Source organism: Nelusetta ayraudi, unplaced genomic scaffold (genome assembly GCF_046127955.1).
Source record: "Nelusetta ayraudi isolate G7.1 ecotype Tasmania unplaced genomic scaffold, CSIRO-AGI_Nayr_v1 ptg000006l, whole genome shotgun sequence".
Taxonomy (NCBI): domain Eukaryota; kingdom Metazoa; phylum Chordata; class Actinopteri; order Tetraodontiformes; family Monacanthidae; genus Nelusetta; species Nelusetta ayraudi.
The window spans coordinates 4,406,346-4,417,258 of record NW_027466056.1 but is presented as its reverse complement, the minus strand read 5'-3'; the positions used below and the strand labels follow the sequence as shown (position 1 = coordinate 4,417,258).

The window sequence follows — 10,913 nt, the reverse complement described above, 5'->3', positions numbered from 1 at the left end:
TCTCCTGAGGACAGCAGGCGTCCACCTCCAGCTGCTACAAAGTCTTTGCGCTAGCTCCTTGACAACGCTGAGGCTAAGTTCCCAGGCTGTTTGAAAAAAAAAATCAGCATCGACGCCCAGGTGCTAACATTGCTAACAGATCGCCGACTCCCTTCGCAAAACACTCGCAGTCAACATTATCAGGCTGCCCTCTGGTGGACGAAGTATCTCGGTTGCATGCAAAATGAATCAATAATACTGATTATTATTATTATTATTATTATTATTATTATTATTATTATTATTATTATTATTATTATTATTATTATCATTATTATTATTAAGGGCAGAACAGACTGATTTGGAAATCCTAGATGAGAGTTGACAGGATCACATTAAGACTCTGTTATGCTCTTCCCAGTATAGGTTACTGATGACACATTTGTCCCCTTTGTGATGTCACAGGGTGCTATTTTACAATCTTTGCCAGGAAAAATTGCGTTTTTAAAAAAAATAACAAAACAAAAAAAACAACAAAAAACATTTTTTCACATTTTAACTGACTGGGGCAGAGTGTGTGTGTGTGTGTGTGTGTGTGTGTGTGGGGGGGGGGGGGGGTGCCAGTGAAGTGTTTTTGTTGTTTTTTTTTTGCACAACGCGGGTCCTTTAAGATTCCGCTGCGTGGCCCTGCTTTCAATTCCAACAGAGCACTGCAGATAGAAGAGGGCGATGAGGAGGAGGAGGAGGGGGAGGGAGGGACGGAGGGAGGCAAGGCTACCTCAACTCTGCGCGCACACACACCATGCCTCCCCCCTCCGCCGTCAGCTGATGTAATACTCTCAAACAACGGCGGCGTGACAAAAACAAGGCTACTTGCACTCGCACAAACCTCCCCTGTCGCGCTTGTAGCTCTATTATTTATTTATCTATCTATTTTGTGGCCGAGGAGGAGGATTTCACCTGGACACAAGAACACGACAAAACACACAAGCACACGCACACACTTGCACACTTCGCACAAGACGCGCCGTGTCACGCACACATGCGCATGTAAGTGTGTGTGTGTGTGTGTGTGGGGGGGGGGGACCCACTGACGCATCGTTTGTTGAATCGCCCAACAAAAAACTCCCGCGCTCCTTGCGGTCCGAGGCGATGCGCGCGTAGCGAGATCACTGTCTTTTTTTTAATTATTTTTTTTATTATTATTATTTTAAATTTTGTATTTTCCACGTCCCCCCCACCCCTCCAATCCCTCCAATCACCACCACCACCGCCGCATTCAACAGTGTCTGGGAGCGGAGCCACTGCGCAGGAGGAGGAGGAGGAGGAGGAGGAGGGGGAGGAGAGCGAGAGCGAGAGCGAGAGAGAGAGAGAGATCCACCGCCGCCGCCGCACTGACAATCCAAACCGAACGGCACGCGCTCGCCCGCTCGCTCGCTCGGACGCACGCGTTTTCCCACGGCGTCGGGCGATCACGAAGCCAAACCACGGAATCTGATACCGGGGATCTATAATCGCTGCTGGATTAAAGCGCTTTTCTTCATTTACACAAAAAAAAAAGAAGGAGACGAAGAAGAAGAAGAAGAAGAAGAACAGATAACTCCTCGTCCCTCACGGAGAGAGAGAGAGACATTCCACTGCGGGAGGCGACATCGGAGAGCAGTTTTTTTTTTTTTTGCTCTTCTCCTTTTTTTGCGCCTCCGGAGGTAAAACCGAATCCAAACGACGTAAAAAAAAAACAAACAAAAAAAAAACAACAAAAAACGTAGACAGAAGGAAAGAAGAAGAATCTCTGCTTGAAGGAATTTCTCTGTGCGCCGCATTCCCTCGGTGGACGGACGGCGTCTCGTTTTAAAACACGTACACATGTATACGCGTATTGTGGCGACGGCAGCGGAGGGTGTCAGATTGTTCTTAGAGCACCCGGAGCTCGGATGAGCACGTCCGCGACGCGTCTCCCGCTTTAGAGGGGAGAAAAAGGGGGAGCAAAAAAGAGAGTGAAAAGTCGTCGCACTTTTAATGGAAAACAGGAGGAGGGGGGAGAAAAAGGTGCGCATGTGAAGAGGAAGAAGAAGGAGAAGGAGAAAAAGAGGAGGAGAAAGGAGGGAGGGAGGGAGGGAGGGGGGCCTGTGCACAAGCCAGACTGGAGCGGAGCGGAGTGGGGGGGCACAGAGACGCCGACAGGGATGTGAGGCGGAGGGGGATGCGGGCGCTCTGCAGCGGTGGGCTCGCCTCTACAGCTCCGGCGGCGCGGGCGGCGACTTCAGCACCGGCACCCCGGGGGGGTCGGCTCCCGGCACAGCAGCAGCAGCAGCAGCAGCAGCAGCAGCAGCAGCGGGGATCGGTACGCGGAGGAGGAGGAGCGGGAGCAGGAGCAGCAGGAGGAGGCGCGGGTTTTCTGCTTTCCTCTTCGCGCGCGCGCCAAGGTCAGTCTTGAAGCAACCGCGAGCGGCCGAGTGAGGAAGAAAAACACATTCGGGGGAATAAATCGAGGAGAAGAAGAGGAGGAGGAGGAGATAGGGGGATAAAGGATGCTGCCCGCTTTTGACCGGGACCGCGAGCGGGCGCAGGATCGCGCGAGGACCCGCTGAAAGAGACGTTTTTTTTTTCTCTCTCCCTCTCTACCCCCCCCCCTTTTTTTCTCTCTCTTTTTTTTTTAGTTCCTTCCTCTAATGCGGGGAAGGCAGGTTGAGACGACGCAGCAGCAGCAGCGGACGCGTTATGAAAGGACTGCCTTATCTCTCCATTTTCCGCTCTTCCCTTTTCTGATCTCGTGTCCACATCTGCGTTTTTTCCCCACCTCCTCCTCCCCCACCCCCTCCTTCGTCCTCCCCCCCTGTGCCCCCCCCCTCCAGCTCCCTCCCACCAGCCGCGTCGATGTGGACTGATTTTTTTTGCAGCTTCTGCGCGGCGACGGCGTCCCGGAGCCGCGGAATGTCTTGTCTGGGCTGAGAGGAGGGAGGGCAGGAAGGGAGGGAGGGAGGGGGAGGAGAGAGAGAGAGAGTGGAGAAAAAAAACAACAACCCCCCCCCCAAAAAAAAGAAAAAAACACACAAAACAATGCTGCTTTGGATCGTCCTGCTCAATGCGGCTCTGTGCGTCGCCGGCGGCGGCGGCAACGTGACACGGGACGTCTGCCGCGAGCAGGTCTGCTCCTGCGGCGAGGTGGAGGGTGACCTGCACGTGGACTGCGAGAAGCGCGGCCTGGCCTCGCTGCGGCACCTGACGGGGCCCAGCTCGCAGTTCTATCACCTGCTCCTGCACGGCAACTCGCTCTCGCGCCTCTTCCCCAACGAGTTTGCCAACTTCTACAACGCCGTCAGCCTGCACCTGGAGGGCAACGGCCTGCACGACATCGTGCCCGGCGCCTTCCTGGGCCTGCAGCTGGTCAAGCGGCTGCACGTCAACAACAACAAGATCCGTGCCTTCCGCCGGAGCACCTTCCTGGGCCTGGACGATCTGGAGTACCTGCAAGCCGATTTCAACCTCCTGCGGGACATTGACCCGGCCGTGTTCCGCGACCTGAGCAAGCTGGAGGTGCTGATCCTCAACGACAACCTCATCAGCGCGCTGCCGGCCAACGTCTTCCAGCACGTGCCCATCACGCACCTGGACCTGCGCGGCAACCGCATCAAGACGGTGCCGTACGAGGGCGTGCTGGAGCAGATACCGGGCATCGCCGAGGTGCTGCTGGAGGACAACCCGTGGGACTGCGACTGCCAGCTGGCGCCGCTCAAGGAGTGGCTGGAGAACGTGCCACGCGGCGCCCTGGTGGGCCGCGTCATCTGCGAGGCGCCGGCGCGGCTGCAGGGCGCCGACCTCAACGAGACGTCCGAGGCCGAGCTGTGCCCGTCGCCGGGCGACGGCGCCGACGCCAGCCTGGCGGCGCCGCCCACGCAGGAGGAGGCGGCGGCGGCTGCGGCGGCGGCTGCCTCGGGGAAGGCATCGCGGCCCACGCCGCCGACGCCCAGCGGCCGGGACCGGAGTCGCCCTAAGTCACGCGAGAACTGGCAGCTGAAGACGGTCAAGCCCACCCCTTTGCCCACTGGCGCAGGGGAGGAGGAGGAGGCGGCGGAGCAGCAGCGGCAGCAGCAGCAACCGCCACACAATGTCACCTGCCCGCTGCCGTGCGCGTGCCGCCTGGTGGGCTCGCGCCAGGGCCTAGGCGTCAACTGCGAGGGCAAGAAGATCGAGAGCCTGTCGGCGCTGCGGCCGCGGCCGCTGGGCGCACACGAGCTCAGCCTTCGCGACAACAACGTGCACGCCGTGCGGCGGCACCAGCTGCTGGGCTACGGCAGCCTCAACCTGCTCGACCTGGGCGGCAACAACATCAAGGCGCTAGACAACGGCACCTTCCGCGACCAGGGCGAGTTGCGCTGGCTCTACCTGGACAAGAACTACCTGGACGCGATGACGGCCGAGATGTTCGCCGGCCTGTCCAACCTGGAGTACCTCAGCCTGGAGTACAACGACATCCAGCAGGTGGCGCCGGGCACCTTCGGCCCCATGCCCGGCCTGCGCGTGCTCTTTCTCAACAACAACCTGCTCAAGGCGCTGCCGGTCGACGCCTTCCTGGGCGTCTCGCTGTCCAAGCTCAGCCTGCACAACAACTACTTCCCCTACCTGCCGGTGGCCGGCGTGCTGGACCAGCTGGGCGCCATCATCCAGATCGACCTGCACGGCAACCCGTGGGACTGCTCGTGCCGCATCGTGCCCTTCAAGCGCTGGGCCGAGCGGCTCGGCGCCGACATCATCGTCAGCGACCTCAAGTGCGAGACGCCCGAGGAGTTCTGGAAGCGGGACTTCCGGCGCGTGCGCGATGACCTGCTCTGCCGCGGTTCCGCCGACGGCGACTCGTACTCGTCGCCGGCGCCGGCGCCGGGTGCCGCCAAGAACGGCACTCAGGCGCAGGACGCCGGCACGCACTCAAACTCCTACCTGGAGCCCAACCGCGTGTCCATCTCGGTGCTGGTGCCGGGCCTGCTGCTGGTGTTTGTCACCTCGGCGTTCACCGTGGTGGGCATGCTGGTCTTCATCCTGCGCAACCGCAAGCGCTCCAAGCGGCGCGACGGCAACTCGTCGGCGTCCGAGATCAACTCGCTGCAGACGGTGTGCGACTCGTCCTACTGGCACAGCGGCGCGTACGGCGCCGAGGGAGGCGGCGGTGGCGCGCACCGGGGCTTCGACTGCAGCGCGCACCTCTCGGCGGCCGACGACGCCTGAGGAGGGTATTGTTTTATTTTTTGGGGGAGGGGCAAGGGGGGGCCTCAGGAGTATGACAGAGAGACTGACGCACGACGAGCCGCGACAAATTGCGAGAGAATCACACAGGGTTTTTTCTCGGGAGTGAAGGCAGACTTGTTTACGTCCCGTCAAACCTGCTGCACAGCCCCCCCCCCCACGACGGGCCCCGCATCCCTGTCCCCACCTCTCTGTATTATATGTATATGACAAGCCCGCAGCCCCCAACACACCCCCTCCAGAAAAAAAAAAATCAAAAACACTCCCCTCCTCCTCCTCCACTTCTGCTACTTTGCCGCAATCTGACTCGGTGATCAGTGCAAAAAAAAGGAGGAGGAGGAGGAGGAGGAGGTGGGGGCTGGAGGGGGAAGGGAGGAGGGCTTGTGCGTGCGTGTGTGGGGGGGTGTGAGAGAGAAAGAGAGAGAGAGAGAGAGAGAGAGCCCGTGGAATGGTGCACGAGCGCATGAATGTACATGTAAATAACTCGGACCGATGTATCATAAAACTGCATGATGATATTTCGCATGGGTTTCAACACACACACACACACACACACACACACACACATGCACACACACATGCGCAGATACACACGTACACACATACACAAACACGGCGTGAGACAATAACCCAAGACAAGAAGCAAAAGTCGACCCTTTTTCTCATGTTATATCAACAACGACGACAATATATATAGATATTAAGAATTATATATGACTATTACAAAAAGTGCCATTTCTCTATTTTTTTGTGGAAAAACCTGCAGTTTTAGGATTTGTATTTGTTGTTTTGAACCTGTTTCTGGAGGGAGGTGCTGTGGAGGTGGAGGTGGACTGAGACACGAGAGACTGGATTTACAACAAAAGGAAGAAAAAACAACAGCATCATATATACATATATATACATATATATATATACACACACACATGTATATGTATATCGGATGATGGGGATGATTGTTTCGGGGCGGTGGAGGAGGTGACGGAGGGCCAAGCGGGCGGAGCTGTCAGTGCATGTTCTCTTTCCGTTCGTTATCATTTGATTGTGGGTGAATATCTGGGGTTATTTATGCTGGGACTCGGTGGATGCAGATGAAAAAAGCAAAACAAAACAACAATAATAGTGATGAATAAAACAAAAAAAAACAAAAAAACAGAGCAAGAACGAGAGCGAGAACCCATGTCGGCGGTGGTCATCATCTCCTTTTTATGAATGTACAACTGTGTTACTTTACGGTGTGCCAATTGTTGACTTTCAGATTACCCAAGACGTGCAGATGAGCATGACCAATTAACGTCACTCAGATGCTTATGCTGCAGAGTTAATGTAGCTCTAATAACAGTTGTGTGTTTTTTTTTTCTTGTTTTTTTTTCCCCTCCTCCTTTCGTGCGTGTGCGTGTCAACAAATATAGCCTGCTTCTGGTGTGTCTGTGTCGGGGGGGGGGAGTTGGGGGGGGGGGGGGTGAGAGGAGGAATAACAACAGCGGCAATAGTAATAATGATGATGATGACGATAAAAACAAAAAAAATCTCATCAGGGGGGGGGGGGGTTTGTACCATCATATTTTTTCAACAACTGAGCAGAGAAAGTGTTTTCAATGGAGCTGTGTGGTAGACTAAAACAAGTTAGGCTGGCCTAGATTTGACTAGAATGCTTTTTTTTGTTTTTTGCCTGTTTGTTTCTGTTAAATGTCAGGACAAACAAAAGTGTTTCATCCACGAAACCCCCATTGTAAAGAGAGGGAGAAAAAAAAAAGAGAAAATGAGAGAAAAGCTTCCGGCTGTGATTCACCTCCATCATATTGTGAGCTTTTGTAAAGCCATCCAAGAGGAAAAAAAAAAAATGTGCTTGAAGCAGGTTGTTTTTAATGGAGGGAGGGGGCTAGATGGGGCTAGAGCACTCCCCCCAACAATGGGGTGGGCGGGATTGTCCCGTTGTTGACTTGTTGCGTGTCCCGAATCGCCTACTTCTGTTGACGGGACGGATTTTGAGTGGATACTCAATTCAGTGTGCTGTCACCGGCTGTGTTTCCATGACAGTTCTTCGCAAAATAAAAGCGATATTTCGAAAAATTTCGACAAAGTACAATTGCGATTTGCAGGTGTTTCCATTGAATGGTGTGAAGGGCATAAGCAGTAATTCTCGTAAGATCTCGTCCCGCGAGACTCCACTTTGAGGAGGATGGAGGCACAAAACATTTTGCGATAAATCTGCATTTGGATGTTTGCTGTCAAGAGTGGCTGCTATATTTCTCTCTTTGATTGTTGCGAAAAATATTCTCCTGTCTCCTCCTCCGTCCAACATAACGCACCGTTTTCACTTGAAGTGAACTGGTCATGTGACCCCCATACGTCACGTCCTGTGACGTGTAAATGCGAAAAAAAAAAATGGTGTTTCCAATGACTTTTGCGATAAACCTCTATATCGATACGTCTCAAAAACCACCTCATGAGAGCGTCAAAACCTTTTAGCCATATTTGAGAGGTTTTCCGAAGTTTAGGTGTTTCCATGACCAGTTTTCTTTTGCGATATTTAGGTTTTGCGCAATTCTAGGGGTAATGGAAACACAGCTACTGTCGGATATGAAGTCCGCTAGCACGGTTGCAAGCCAGCTATGGGGGACGTGAACAAAACTTCTTTTTTTACCTTAAACGAAAGATAACGTTACGATTGTAGACAGTCACCCCCGCAGCTCTGGGATGCTACGCACTGGTTAGCGCCTTCTGTGCGTCTCTGCTATCGGAACTACTGTTAGGTTTGGTCACCGATGTGCTAAACCGAGTGAAATGGCTGAGCGTCGTGTGTCCAAGCGGTGTAGCCGTAGCAAGCTGGCAAAGATGGCTCCCGCTCACTGGTTGGTGCACACACAGAGGAATTAGCCCACAACACATTCACATGCTGACGTTCACTGACGACCATTGTCCCTATTTTGGAAATGGAAAAAGTCAGTGAGGCTGCAATGTAAGTTAAGTTAGCACTCTTAGCCGGCTTGCTTTGCAGTCCTGTGTGCAAATGAGGTGTGCGATTTGGGACACAGAGGTGGAAGGGGGGGGAGTGGCAGTGGGAGCAGACCCGAGGGGGTAGGGGTCACTCACTCTCGGAGGAAATTTGATCGAGTTGCCTTTTTTTTTTTTGAAAAACAAGCAGTTTTTGAATCATTTTCGGAAGCTTGAGCTTCTTCTCGGGGCCATGCCTGTGTTTTGTTTTCCCTTCCTTTTTTTTTTTTTAGCTGTTCTCGTTGTTGACGTTGTCGTTCTCGTGTGCGTGCGCATGTGTGTGTGTGTGGGTGGGTTGGGGTTGGGGGGTTGCTGGGGTGGGCGGGGTCTCAGGACGGCGACTGCCACGGCTGAACGCCCGTTTCCTCGGAGCTCAGCTGTTCAGGGCCGAGACAAAGCGAAAGAGAACTGAATCTGGGAAAAACAAAGGAGGAAGACGAGGATAATGGGACAGACTCGAGTCGGAGGCGAACTTTTCCAAAAAACAAAAACAAAACAAAACACAAAAAAACAATGGAAAAACAACAACAACAACAAAAAAAATAACAAAGAAGCAGAAGATTCTCAAAAGTCGTTGGCAGTGTCTGGTCGAGGTGCGAAGGAATGTGCAATGTTTGATTTGTCGTTGTTCTGTTTCTCTTTCTGTTTGTCACGACGGACGATGACGACGATCATTACGATGACTGTGATTTTCAACAACCATGTGGGAAAAAAAACTACAATGTTGCCAATTTGATTTGTCCTTGAAAGAAAAGAAAAAAACAAAGAAAAAAAAATAACGATCCGAGATGCCTAATCGATGTGTGATGGGCGCGACCCCCCCCCTCCCCATCCCTCAACCTCTCCCCCCGCCTCACCTGACTGCCGCTGACCATGGTGCTGAATCACACATTGCACGCTCTCCCTCCCCCCAACGGGTGTCACCCCTCCTTCACCCCCCCACCCCCCACCATACACGTGGGCGCCCGCGGGAGGACAAACGGGGGTGTTTGAGGGGGGGTTGCAGAAAGAGGGTAGACGGCTGTCTGCATGTGTGTGTGTGTGTGCGCCCCCCCCCTCCCTTCTGTCCACCCCTCCAGCCCCCCTCCCTCCAAAAAAAATTCAAACAACGCCACTGCTTGACCCTCGACATCGGGGACTAACCATCATCTCTGCTGTCCAGCCTTCATCCTCCTTATCATCACCTTCCTGCCTAGTGTGTCCCCCCCCCAGAAGGAGGACGGGGCGGGGGGTGAGGGGGTGGGGGGGGGTATGGGGGGGTAAACTGTGTCTCTTCTTCTGTGGACTATCATGAACTGATGACCTGTCGTGACTCTTTCAAAAGAAGAAGGAGGAGAAGAGAACAAAAAAAAAAAAACATCAAGGACGACGACGACGACAACGCTGTGTTTCAAAAGTTACATTTATATGCTTTGCGATATTTGACCTGCTTCTATTTTGTTAAATAAAGTGTGGTTGAGGTTGAGTAAGAAAAAAAAAAGGAAAAAAAGGGAAAGCTCCTCCGTGTTTAACTTGTGAGTGCCTGTCCTGAGATGATGTGTAAGGGGGGAAAAAAAACACGGTTGTGATTCAGTGGCTCCTGCACGCCTGATACACCCCCCCAAACACACACACACCCTCCCCCCACACTGATTTGTCTCCCTCTGCTTTGGGAGGGGGAAAAAAAACGTGAGATTTATAAAAGTGCTCCCCTCCCCCCCTTCGCTCTCTCTAGATTACACCATCGTATATCTTTTCATCAACGTCTCTGTGATGAATTTCTCGTGTCGCCCGCGCGGCTCTCCACAGGGGAAGCTGCAGCGTTGCATCGGCCGCTTTATTAAGTGCGGTGCACCAGCACTCGCCAAGGCACAAATGTCCCTAATCAGCCAAATGGCAGGAGGGAAAAGCAGGCGGGGGGGGGGGGTCTGAAGCGACTTTCAATGCAGCACAGCGGTCGTTCTGGGCGCTTTCTCCGATCTTTTGGGATTTTCTTGACATGGCTGCTACACCCCCCCGAACCCTCTTCCCCCATCCCAAACCCAGTGGTGCGCGGGAGCCGCTCATTAATGGGGGGGGAGGAAGGGCTGCTGATGTTGTTTCTCACGCTGGGCCCCCGGGTGGGGGGGGTGGGGCTGAGGGGGAGGCGGAGCTGCGCCTTTTCTAGGCTGGCTAGTCATCTGCCGGGACTGCAATGTTTTCTCTGCGTCTGCGCGTTGTGTTGTGTCATGTTGTGTTGTGTTGTGTTGTGTCGTGTTGCGTTGTGTTGCGTTGCGTCGCGTCGACGCCTGTCGAGTCTCTCAAAGCGGCACTGGGGGGGTCCTTCAGTTCACGTGGGGGCAGGAAAGACAAGGAGCGAAGAATAGAGAGCGCGGTAGGATGATGTAAAAAAAAGTCAAAGCAGAAATAAAAGGAAGAGCGGCAGCCTTGGCCTTTCATTTCCGCGGCGCTAGTGGCGGCTAGCTTTCATTGGCGCTCCCGCAAGCCACATCCATCATTTCGGTCTCTCGTTTTAGCTTTTGTGATAAAACCCCCCCCCCAAAAAAACCAAAGGAATAAAGCCCCAATAGGTTCTTAGCTTTGTTTTTTTTGCCCTTTGATGTTTGCGTTTGATGAAAGTCCCAAGTGTTGCCGGCGGGGTCCTGGTCTCGCGGCGTCTGCGGCCGGCGCTGGATTTAGCCGGCGGGGGTGCGGAGCGGCGGTGATTATCTGGCATT

General features: G+C 53.6%; 1 protein-coding gene across 1 annotated transcript; it reads left to right on the top strand.

The window, feature by feature from the left end:
• The first annotated feature begins 2,118 nt into the window (after positions 1-2,118).
• Positions 2,119-9,728, top strand: slitrk1 (SLIT and NTRK like family member 1). The gene is made up of 2 exons (XM_076016192.1): positions 2,119-9,256; positions 9,297-9,728. The coding sequence occupies exon 1, from the start codon at positions 3,040-3,042 to the stop codon at positions 5,200-5,202; it is 2,163 nt and encodes a 720-aa protein (XP_075872307.1). The 5' UTR covers positions 2,119-3,039; the 3' UTR covers positions 5,203-9,256; positions 9,297-9,728.
• Positions 9,729-10,913: the final 1,185 nt, after the last annotated feature.

Excerpts from the sequence above, each read along its gene's own strand:
- slitrk1 (XM_076016192.1), top strand. The coding sequence starts at position 3,040 with ATGCTGCTTTGGATCGTCCTGCTCAATGCGGCTCTGTGCGTCGCCGGC.